We start from the raw sequence: 12,698 nt of genomic DNA, 5'->3' as shown, positions 1-12,698 counted from the left end.
CTCTTTTTTTTGGTCATTGTTGAAAATGTATCTATCATACAACTTTTGCCAATTAACTGTTTACAGGTGTATAACTTATTGATAGCACTTAAAATAATTGGCTGTGCAACCCTGCCCTTAATCAATGTGATATTTCCATCACTGTTAGCTCCCCTCCATTGCAGCCTCTGGTAACCACTAATGAACTTTGTTCTCTGTACATTTGCCTTTTCTTGTCTTTTTATGTAAATGAGGTCATAAAATATTTGTCCTTTTGTGATTGACTTATCTCACTCAGCATAATGTCTTCCAGTTCTGTTCATATTGTAGCATGTATCAAGACTTCGTTTCTCCTGCTGGCTGAGTGGTATTCCATTGTATATATATACCACATTTTCTTTGTCTGTTCATTTGTTGATGGGCATTTAGGTTGTTTCCACCTTTTGGCCATTGTGACTAGTGCTGCAGTGAACATTGGTATACAATGTTCTGTTTGAGTCTCTGCTTTCAAGTCTTTTGGGTATATACCCAAGAGTGGAATTGCTGGGTCATATGGTAGTTCCTTTTTTTTTTTTTTTTTAGCATTTTGAGGAACTGTCACACTGTTTTCCACAATGGCTGTACCATTTGCATTCCCACCTGCAGTGGGTAAGGGTTCTCATTTCCCCACATCCTCACCAACGATTGTTATTTTCAGTTTTTTTAATCTTAGCCATCATAGTGGGAGTGAAATGGTATCTCGTTGTGGTTTTGATTTGCATCTCTCTTGTCCATTTATTTCTTCAGAATAACTCCCTAGCAGTAGAATTGCTGGCTTGGTGGACATGTACAGCTCTGTGATTTCTGATTGATGCTTCTAAATTGAGCATTTGAAAAGTTCTGTCGATTTGCTTCTACTAGTGTGTTAGAGGGCCCATTTCACCACATGTTTGTTAGCACTGGGTATTGTTAGTCTTTTTGATCCTTGCTAATCTAAAAGGTAAAAAGTGGCCTTTTTATTGTAGTTTATATTTCTTTGATTACTAGTGACTTGAACAATGCTTCCAAGTGTTTTAGGCTGCTGCCTTTTCTTTTTTTTGTAATTGCTGTGCCCTTTTTTCTCTTATGATGATGATGTTGTTTAATCTGTGAATTTTTTTTAAGTTATTAATTTTATGCATGTTTTACATTTTTCTGAGTTTCAAGGCTTATATTAGTTACAGGAGTTAATTTTTTTTTAAAGCCGGTGGCCTGCTATTAATAAGAACAGATATGTCATTTTAAAAGATTGGCTTGGTTGTTAAAGACAAAACCAAGTGGAGATATGGCCCTGTGGCACTTGTGCTTGGGACCCCCTTCTCCTGGGGTAGCAGACATTGGTCACCCACAGTGTCATCTTGCAGGCCTGTGGGTGACACCTTGGCAGTCAGAGATGGTGAGCAGGTCAGATTTCTTTCCAGGGCTTGTAGGAGGAATTCTTTTAATGAGCATGTAGCAGGAGCAGTGGTGCCTAACAGAGTGGGCTGTAGTGACCCGGGAAGTGCAGAGCGTTCCTGGAGCCCCACTGGTTAGAGAGGCCTGTGTGTGCATCCAAGCCCCTCATTCCTGTTCTCTCCACAGCCTGGCTCCTGGGTGGGTTAGGAGTCAGGCGTGGTTAAGCAGAGTGGGTGGGTGGGTGTAGGTGTGTGTGGGAGGCATGGGTGAGCTTGGGAGAGGACATTGGATGTAGCAGGTAAGTCAGAGGGCAGCAAGGTAGCCATTCTCAGTGTCTTGCACGTAGCCATCTCTCTAAATGCTTGCTGGTCACTGAATCACAGCTTGTTTTTCTGTTTTAAAGAGCTTTGTTCTAGAAGCAACACCGGCTACTCAGAAACTGTGGGTGGGCTGAAAAAGGCAGACTTGGTGGAGGTTGCTAAGGAGCAGCTACGTGGAAACTACTGATGAGACAGAGAGCTTTGGTAGTAGAAAGCAGAAATCTAAGGAGGGCATTTCACTTCTCTGATACTCTCTGATATCACCGCCGTGTGGACCAGACTGGGACATGTAATAGGACGTGGTTTTGTGGTTTTAAAGCCTTTATTTCTTTTTGAAAATTGAACTTGCTTTGCATTTGAGTTTGTCTTATATTCAGCGCAGTATGGTAGATTAGGCAATAAATGTTTTTTGTACTTTACCAAGGCATTTCCTGCTATCATCACTCCTTTAGGGCCACCTCAGAGTTTTCCTGGCTCCTCCATTTGGACAGTTGTTCTTACAATTCATTGCAGCTTAAGTGAACAAATACCTGTTCAGTGCTTACAGTGTGCCAGAGATTGCTAGATATGGGGAATGCAGATGATGAAAAGATGGACAAGTAGTAGGGATCATAGTGATAAACTTTTTTGGAGTGGGGGTGTGTTGTGGTGGCCAGGGAAGGCTTCTAGGAAAACCTTATCTATTAGCTATGGTTTGAAGGGTGACAAGGATTTGTATACTGTCAAGGAGGCAAAGGGAATACCATGTGCCAACGTGGGCTAGGCTTAAAGTAGCATGAAGATTTAGTATTGGTGGAGCTTGGCATTGACGGAATATAAAGTGTGTGTGTATTAGGGAGGAAACCCTGGTGGCGTAGTGGTTAAATGCTACGGCTGCTAACCAAGAGGTCGGCAGTTTGAATCCACCAGGTGCTCCTTGGAAGCTCTATGGGGCAGTTCTACTCTGTCCTGCCAGGTCGCTATGAGTCGGAATTGACTTGACGGCAGCAGGTTTGGTTTTGGTTTTTGGTGTATTAGGGAAGAGGAGGGGGCTGAGGGAGGCAGAGACCTGGTCGTAGAAAGTTGTAAGTGTCCTCTCTGAACCATATTGTGGCATGTAGAACTTTCTGTATGAGGGAGTGACACTGGGTTACCCCTGAGGCAGAAATCCTACGTCTGTGCTCATTAGCTCTCTAATCCTAGACAGGAATCCTCACCATATTAAAGGGCTGTTACGAGGATAACTAAATGACAAACAATGCTTGGCACTTGGTGGGTGCTCAACAAAATGCCCTTATTCCTTCTCCTCCTTACTATAGTATAAGTTCTTTGAGGGCAAGCCTCAGAGGATTTTTGTCTTGGTTTTAAATCTGAGAGAGAGTCCTAGGTTAGGTAGTTTAGATGCTGAAATAATGTCATGTCTCAGGATATTATTATGGCTTGTGGGAAAAATGGGATATAATATTTCAATGTTTTGTAGGTCACATGGCTGCTGTACTAATTATGGAGTTTGTCTGATGTCTTATTGTATATAATTTTGGGTGTTGGACCATTATGTAAGCAGCCTGAATGAAAATATTAAGAAGTATTGGTTTCATTAAATGTACCTATTTTAAAAATGACCAGTTCTCCTTATTCCTTCCCCCAGTTGCATTGCTTTGAATTTATGTGAGAATTTGCATCTTGTTCTCTTGCCGCTTTGGGCAATTGCAGCCATATTTGGAAGTCTCATTCCAGTTTTCTAAATAGCAGGCACACATCCAGAGTTACCTAGAGACCTGCTGACAAAGTCAGTTCTCTCATTTCCTAGCACTTCCCTGTCTTTCTGAAAGGGCTGTACCAAAACGCCTCCTTTCCTAATAAAGCTAGGAGCAGGAGCTCACGTGCAGGTGACTTAGAAATTGTTTTTAATGTTGAATTTCTCTTTGACCTCAGGGGAACCATAGCCAGGTAGATGAGGAAGCTCCTGCCTTTCAGAAAATTTTTCAGCTTTGTGCGTGTACGTGTGTGTGTGTGTGTGTGTGTTTTGGAGGGCATGGTGTAAAAAAGAAGAAATTAGAACTACAAGAGCGCCAGTGCCCCTTCTCTGTTTACCTGTCCTATACTGTACAGTGCTTTAAAAAAAAAAAAAATCACTTGTTTCTGGTAGTGTGGAGGGGATCCCATACTAGATAGTCCCTTTTTGTTCTATAAGAGTCTATGGATTTAGTATATAATTTCCACTTTGAGAAAATCTATCTGCAGTGTTGTTTCTAAGTAGGAAAAAACATTTGATACAGGAAGAATTATTATATTGGGGGAAATATTTTTCATTTCTTAAAATATTGGATGAAGCTGAGCAGAAGGGTATGTATATACCTAGGAAAAATAAAAGAATAAAAGTGATTTATTTTCTATGAAACGACCAAAGAAAGGATGGCCTGGGAGGAAAAACAGGGCCGGTAATTTTCAAGGAAAAATGCTTTTAAGGTAAGCTTGGTTTTTCCTTTTAACAATAATTCTTATGTATTATTCCGCAAAGTCGTTACCTCTTATGTAAATACTCACCCTTCCCCTGGCCTTTTTAATGTTTATTTCTGGCCTTTGGTTTTTTTACCCTGGGGAGAGATATTCCTGGACCAGCTTGGAAAAGGCACGCCTGCTGTTGGACTCTCTGCAGGAGTATCTAGCATTTAGAAGGTTTTTTTCCTGAGATTTCCTCATTTGCAATTTTCTTGCGTCTTCGTAACAACTGTCCTTTGTTTTCCACACAAAATCAACTCATTTTTATTATTAAGTCCAAGACTGGTTCTCACCTGTCCCTTAAAACAGAAACATAGGTCACTTTTTTACTTTGACCTCTGAATCTCAAACGTGTGACTCACAAATGTAGGTAGAATTTGGTCTTTTCTCCAGACTTTCAAAGACATGTTTACTTTAAATTAACAGGTTTGGTTTTGGTGAATTTACTCTTGCATGTGTGCTAGTTTTATATGAATGCATGGGGTTTATATCTGTTTAATTTCCGTCTCCTTTCCAAAGGTTTTTTTTTTTTTTAATATCTCTTTAGATTCTCATTTTAGTTTTTTTTTTAATGGAAAAAAAAAAGTGTGAGAGGGGAAGTGGGGTTGCCTTTTGCTCCCACAGCCTAAATGAATAGTCATTGCTTGTAATGCTGGTCTACACTTGACGCTTCCTACTGCTTTAGATGTGATGTATCCGGTACTGGGAAGGTAATGATCCTCAACCGCAGCAATATTCCGTAACAGGAGTATCTGTCATATTCATCGGGATTACCATGTTCATTGATTTGTGTCTGTGAATCTGCTGTTTCTACCCTTTAAATTTGATCTATAATTGGACCTCCTTAAATGGTTCAGATAAGGTAGTCTGTATTTTCTCAATGCAGCATTGCTGTCAGCTTCCCCTTTTTCATTATACATTCAGCAGACTTGAGAAAATCAGCAGGACACCTCATTTGAAACTGTTTAATCGCTGCCTTTTTCTTTTGCTAAACCATTGAGGTGGTCAAGCGATATACACAAATCATTTTAAATAGAAAATATGGTTTTCTCTGTGACCCAGCTAAATAGATAGTGTTATGCAAAACAAGTTAAAAAGTAATAAATGCCAAAAAAATCTTCTAATTGGAGTAAAAAATTGTGGGCAACTCTATCCTCTCTCCAAAAGTAAAGTAACCTGAAATATTGCCAGGACCCTGTAAAGACAAACTGATGGTTTTCTGAAGATTCTCTGGTTTCTGAACGAAGCAAGTTTACATTTTCAAATAGTGCTGAGCTGCTTTTTACTTCCGTTCAAAGGAAGCGCATACTTATTAGTAATACCTTTATATCCTATTTTTGTAAGGATAAATTTGCTATCTGTTAATATCTGTGCAGCATAACCTTTCAGCCATTCGCTATTGTGATAATAAATTTTTGTTTCTTTGTCTGTCATTTTGTCTACTCAGCTGTTACTCTTCAAAGTACAAACTAAAAATAATAGCTCCAAATAAATGCCACATAATAAAGTGTTTTACAGTTGTAGGTGGAATAACCTGGTGACTGCGGCTCGCAGTCCTATTACCATTGCTGGTGCGGTAGTTTCTTCCCTGTGTGTCAAGATGACTGTACCAGGACCAGCTCATTAAAACAATCTATTCTTTCTTACTGGCTTGGTATTTAACTCTCTACCCAGCAGCCTGCCAAGGCACAATTGTGGAACACAAGACTCAGCGTAGGATATGTGAAATTACGTGGCATTCACTTTTTGAAAAAAAATACAAATTCTCCATAACCTCATTTTCATGCTTCAGCATTTCACTGTGAATAATTTACAATTATTTGTGTCAGTAGTAGGAGTAGGGCCAGTTGCAGGTTTACCCGAGATAGTATAAGTGTGAGTCTAGGCTTTTGAAGAACACTGTTTGCCTGGTTTATATAGCCCTGCGGGATTGATATTTACATTGTACTTGAATGTGACACCAGGAGTATTTTTGCCATTTTTGCAGCCCCGAGGTAAACTTGAGATGGAGAAGCTGGGAGTTGGTAAAATATACTAAAAGTGCATCTTTTCCTTACAGGTTCTGGCTCCTTGGCAGCAATGGCTGTATTCGAAGATAAGTTTAGGCCAGATATGGAGGTATGTAAAGTCCCTGCAGTTTTATTGTTTTCCATATATTTTCCAGCTGTATGTTAAACATTTACAAATTGATTGCTGATTCCTCCAAAGCTTGTACAGCACTGTTGTTAGTCGGAATGCTCTCTGGTGCAGATATTATGTTTGCTGAGACCAGTTGCTCGGGAAAGCTTCATTTGTAGTGGCCCTGCCCTTGCCTCCCTTGGCCTGGAGGAGCCAGCACTGTTCAGCTTTTTGCATTGAACTGTTTAGAAGCCTTCTTGGCTGTAAATGCTGCTGCAGCGTAGAATGTTTTCTTGTGCTCTAAGCTTTCTGTGTCAAGATACCTCAAAATGACAGGTTTTTCTGTTCTCTCACTAAGAATGGAAAAATTATATATGTTTTCGTATGTTACACAGACCTGACCTGAAAATGGGGGCAGTTTTAAAAACCCCTATAGGTTGTTCTGCATTTGGCAGAAGACTGGAACGAGATCACGTGTGTGGTGAATTCTTCTCAGTGATAAATCTACTATCTCAAATGTATCTCTAAGATACAGGTAGTCCCTGACTTATGATGGGATTCCGTTCCAGTGACTCTGTCAGTTCTGACATAAGTCGAATACCTCTATAAAAATGGCATAGAGGAGGCATCTGACCTCCTCTAATTTCACAAGGGGGGAGGCGAATCAAGATCAGCAGCCCAAGGCTGCTTGCTCTGAGGCAGAGATCAGACGTACCTCCCCTCACCAGCCTGTTGTACCCATCCTGATACCATCTGTCCCTCCCGCCCATGGTGCACTCTACTTCTCTGCTGAGTTCAGTAATTCATTGCAATAGCCACATGGAACTCAGAGACAATACTCATGATTATGGGGTTTATTAGGGAAGTAACAGGTTACAATTCAGGTTCAGCAATGCTCAGGATGCAGTTCTTGGATCAGGACATCCTCTTCTCACCTGTGCCCACAGACAAGCCTCTCCCTGGCCCTTGGCCCCTCGGCCTCTGCCCTGCTCTGGCAAGTGTTACAAAGCTCTTTTAGCTCTGCCAATAAGTGCCCAGAGGCACCCCACTCTGCCAGTAAGCCGTGGCCTGAAAGCACTCAGCTTTAGCTCTGTGGGTCAGCAAACCTAGCTCTAACAAGTGCCTAGAGGCACCCTATTCTACCAGTAAGCCTCCTGCCCGAAGGCACTCAGCTTTCTTACTCCATGGGCCAGAAAGCCCACTGTGCCATCTCCTGCCACTGCTTCTTGCTGTCTCTGGCGTTAATAGCTCGCAGTCTCTGTTTTCCGTGTTACAGCTCCTGCTCTTTCAGTGTCTCCCATTAAGCCCCACAGGATGGCGAAACTGACCGATCTCCTTGTTAGGGTTCCATACACCTCATTTGCATAACCCCACCCAATCATTTGTTGGGAGTTACAAAGACAATGGCTAGAAGGGTCATATTAAGTAATTCACTGCACCACAACCTTCTTTTTTAGTTTCATAGCCTGCTATATGGTGTTGTTTAAACAGTAAATCATAACATTTGCGAGTGAACATCTGAGAGTAACATCAGCAAATTACGTGTTGCAACATTATATGTGGTGCATATTACTAATGATGAGATGTACCCCCCCCAAAAAAAAATTAGTGCAGTTCGTTGTAACTGGAATACGTTGCAAGTTGGGGACTACCTATATTATTTTCTTTGATAGTAGTGGAGGTGGTGTCTTCTGAATGGACCTGCTACCTCAGTCTGCCTTAATACAGGTGTGCCGCCATTAAGCAACTCGTCCCAAACTCTTTTGAGAACAGATCTATAGGTCTTCCATTCACATCTTTAAAGGAGTGTAGCCGATGTATTTGGATATTTTTTGGTACCAAATTATTCCTCTGCTGTGTTTCATCCTTGCCAGTAGCAAGCATGTAGACACGTAAGTCCTGAAGGCAGCCTTCCCTAGCTCTTACTTTTTTTTTTTAATTATTGTACTTTAGATGAAGGTTTACAGAACAAACTAGCTTCTCATTAAACAGTTAGTACACATACTGTTTTGTGACATTGGTTTACCAACCCCACGGCATGTCCACACTCTCCACTCTCTCGATCTCGGATTCCCTCTTACCAGCTTTCTTATCTCCTTCTGCCTTCTAGTCTTTGCCCCTGGGCTGGTGTGCCCCTTTAGTCTCGTTTTGTTTTATGGGCTTGTCTAATCTATGGCTAGGAAACCCTGGTGGCGTAGCGGTTAAGAGTTTGGCTGCTAACCAAAAGGTCAGCAGTTCGAATCTACCAGGCGCTCCCTGGAAACCCTGTGGGCAGTTCTACTCTGTCCTGTAGGGTCGCTATGAGTCAGAATTGACTCGACGGCAGTGGGTTTGGTTTTGGGTTTAATCTGCGGCTGAAGGGTGAACGTCAGGAGTGACTTCATTACTGAGCTAAAAGGGTGTCTGGAGGCGCCAGCTCTTAGGTTTTTGATGGGTATTACTTTTTTGATGGGGTGTATCAACTTCTTTTCAGCAATTGATAGGCAGTTTATGAAGTACCTTACTCTTTTTTTAATGGGTAGGTTTCTGCCATTTCTGACTTTGTAGTGTTGTTTTCTTTAAGCACCAAAGAAAGAATGTCTCTGGGAATTACTTTTTGACAATGCTTTATGCCTAATTATCTTTGGAGAAGATCACATAATTTTCTTCTTCTACCATTTCATTGTCATTAGAGCTCTGAAACTGTCTCTGACCTTTAGGTTTGGGGCAAGTGCTATGAGAGCCCTAGAATGTAGGGTTGTGGATGCTGCTTGACCAGGACAGGGTCTCCTGCTGGAAACCACTACATCCTTGGTACATGAGGCTAGCACAGATAAGTGATTTGGTCACTGATGGCCAGATTTCTTACCTTTCTTGACATCTACAGGAATTAAAACACGTGACTAAAGATATGATTTAGCTAGGTATTTTATACTAAAAACAATAGTGTCTTGCTGCAATTAAGAACAGTAAACAGGTCCAAGTATCAGCTATAAATGAGATTAGGATTCAGTTTTCATTTCTCAATGTGAGAATTTATTCCCATATCAGCATTATTTTCTGTTTGGAGTTCTTAAGTACATAGTGAAAAAAATAAGATATACTAGGTCACTTAAAGAAAAAAAAGTCTTCTAGTCATCTAACTGAAGGAGAGGTATTCCTAAGGCTCTACAGATCCATTAGAACTAGGTATAGGGAGAGAGAAGGACTCTGATTTTTGTTTAGAAAATTTTCTCAGTAATATCAGGCCCTCCTTTAAGCCACATTAATCTTTTCAAGTTTTTTTTAAAAGCTTTGTCTGTTTTCAATTGATTGGGACCTCCATATGTTCAAGAAAAATGGGAATTTGCAGACAAAGTTGAAAGTACGAGGTATAATAAATAACTTAATACTCTACTAAAGTAATTTTGTATTAGTTAAGATTTTGAATTCGAAATAATTCAAAGGCCGTGAATTTAATATTGATACCATTTTGGTGAAGTAAAGGGCAATGTGAACGTCCTTCAGGAAAACTCTTCTGATATTATCCATCTGGTGAATGTGCTCTTTAAATGAATTTTATCTGTAACTCAGATTACTTCGTGTTCTGTGTTAGCTGGGAGACTTTCAGGCAGGTCGACCAGAATCCCATTTCAGGGTGATTATTTATAATTTCAGGTGACTGTTTTCTATTCCCTTAAGTTTCTGAAATTTGACGTAGACTAACAATTGGAATCTCTGTGTGGTGCAAATGGTTAACATGCTCAGCTTCTAACTGAAAGGTTGACGGTTCGAGTCCACCCAGCGGCACCTCAGAAGAAAAGCCTAGTGGTCTCCTTCCGAAAAATAAGCCATTAAAAATCTTATGGAGTACAGTTCTAATCTCACACACATGGGGGTTGCCATAAGTCAGAATCAGCTGGACAGCAACTGGCAACAACTGGCAAGTCAATTAAAATCGCTTTATTAAGGTTAAGGTGGTATCTGCTTCTGCAGTGGTTGAGTTTAGAAGTAAACAAAGCAAGTAATAGTATAACAGCTGTCAGTAGATAATACTTTAGAAAGCTACAAAGATGTTAATAGTTACTGAAAAAGTTTACTGTGAAGACCTTAGCAAGTGACTGTGCTGACTACATTACTTGGTTGAGTACACATGAAATGATGTGGTGTCAGTGCAAGGCTGAGACTGCCTAGGAGAAGTGAGAGGGAACTGAGTTAGTGGACCTCTATTACAAAAGAACATTGGCCAAGGTGTCATGTCTAGCTCTACATTTTTGCATAAAATTTGTGGAAACAGACACATTGGTTTCAAGTTTCTAAACTTTTTCTTTTCTCCCTTTCCAGGGAGGCTTTCTGCTTTCCTGTGGCAAGAAGCCCTCCATAACTTTTCTTTCTTGCCTATTTTGAGTTACCTATTTGGTGACTATGTCTGTTATGGGAACAAACTCTGGGCGTGCCTCCAACAGAAACCCAGGAGAACAACGTTCCTCTCACGGCTTGGGTGGATTGCTGGAGCAGTAACTGCTGCAGACTTCACAGAGAACTGCATTGGGAGGGGCTGGTTTTAGGCTTTTGTAATTAGGAATTGTTTGCCAAACACAATTTTTAGGCCAGGCTCATGAAACAAACCCTTGGCTTTATTGTTAAGACAAATTAATGGAGGCTCCAAGTCTTTTTATTTTTTTCCTTTTGAACTACAAACCTGTGCCTTGGACTATAGTATTTGTAGAATGGAGGTCCCTCCATACTTAAAAACCTGTAGTGTTTTCCCATGAGTCTAGTTGCACTGTCCAACATGTTAGCCACTAGCCACATGTGGCTATTGAGCACTTGAAATGTGACTAGTCTGAATTGAGAGATGCTTTATGTATATGACCCAGACCAGGTTTTGAAGACTTAGTCCAACCAAAAAAAGAATTTAAAATGTCTCATTAATAATTTCCATATTGATTGCATCTTGATACTGTTTTTAATATACTGAATTAAGTAAAAATATTATTAAAATTAATGTTACCTATTTTACTGTTTAAAATGTATTTACTAGAAAATTGAAATTTGCATCTGTGGCTCTCATATTTTTATTGGACAGTGCTGGTCTAGTATGTTTAATGAGCTCGTTATTTGCTCACTACAGTTAAGGTTTCTGCCATATCTAGGTGTTACTGGTACTGTGATTTTTCTGGAAAAATTTTTAAAAATTAACTTATTTTTAAAAAATAAATTCAGGTATAATTTATATATAATAAAATGTACAGATCTTAAATGTACAGTTCGATGGGTTCTGGCATTTGTAATTACCCCAGTAACCGTCATTCATGTTAAGATACAGAACATTTCCTTCAACTCAGAAAGTACCCTTTTCTGGTTAATTCCCTTCTTCCTCACTCCTGCAACCAATTCAGTTAACCTTTTTAATTTAAATCTATTTTTAAATACAGTTTATGTCTATGAAATCCTGGATTTGATGTGCTGGTCATATTTTTTTCTAAGACACATGAATATGAGTACATACTACTAATATACATAAAAATATGTTACTGTACCACCATTGTGTGTAACCTTAGTAGGCATGAATATTAAACCTTGGGAGACATAGGCCTACAGTCCTGCTCTACTTTAACTGTTCTTGCCTGTTTACTGTTCTTTGAATATACAGGTAGTCCCCAACTTACCACATATTTGAGTTACGACATACATAACTTTTTTTTTTGCACATCTTACCTTTAGTAATATGTACTACATACAGTGTTGCAGTGCGTAATTTGCTGATGTTATCAGATGTTCAAAATCGAACTTATAAAGATACTGATAATGAAAGGCAATAATAATCAACTTAAAAAAGAGGTATACAGTTTACATCAGAACCTATGTGTGTCAGAGTTGTTGGAATGGAACCCCCTCGTAAGTCAGGGAGTACCTGTAGAGTGCCCTTGCTTGTCTTTGAATCCTTCTTGCTGCTGGTGTCTGCCAGAAATGCCTTCAGTTGCTTCCTCATTTGTGTCCCTACAGTCCATTGTACATGCCTGTCCCATTTTGTTTTATGGCTTTTTTCAGGGTCAAATCCCTCACTTGCCAGTGAGAGAGGGAGCTTCTTGAAGGCAGGGATCATGAAATCGTCTCTTCTTCAACTCCTGATGTTTGATTTGTGTTTCTTGAGTTGAGACAGGATAACTCTGAGCCAAAGAGAAATCTGAGTTGTCAAAACCACCTGGGAGATAGAGGAGATTTTTCTCTTGCCCCTCTGGAAAGTACTGAACATCTTTTTGAGATAACAGAGGAAGGTAACTAGTACACTTCTCAAATAATGCACGGTATTGGGGAGAGCATCAACAAAGCAAACACCGCATTAAGTACACTGGCTAAACAAACGCTCGTTTAGAAATTGGAGGCCAAAACAGAACAGTGAAACCCGGCTGGGATTCATAAATG

At 40.1% G+C, this 12,698-nt stretch overlaps 1 protein-coding gene across 1 annotated transcript in view; it reads left to right on the top strand.

Annotated features, from left to right (window-relative positions):
- Positions 1-12,698, top strand: part of PSMB7 (proteasome 20S subunit beta 7) — a 69,282-nt gene that overhangs the window by 31,132 nt on the left and 25,452 nt on the right. Inside the window, exon 6 of the mRNA XM_049897285.1 lies at positions 6,253-6,311. Coding sequence (XP_049753242.1) covers positions 6,253-6,311 — 59 coding nt within the window. The remainder of the gene's footprint in view (positions 1-6,252; positions 6,312-12,698) is intronic.

Source organism: Elephas maximus, chromosome 9 (genome assembly GCF_024166365.1).
Source record: "Elephas maximus indicus isolate mEleMax1 chromosome 9, mEleMax1 primary haplotype, whole genome shotgun sequence".
Taxonomy (NCBI): Eukaryota; Metazoa; Chordata; class Mammalia; order Proboscidea; family Elephantidae; genus Elephas; species Elephas maximus.
This window is presented reverse-complemented; position numbering and strand designations above follow the sequence as displayed.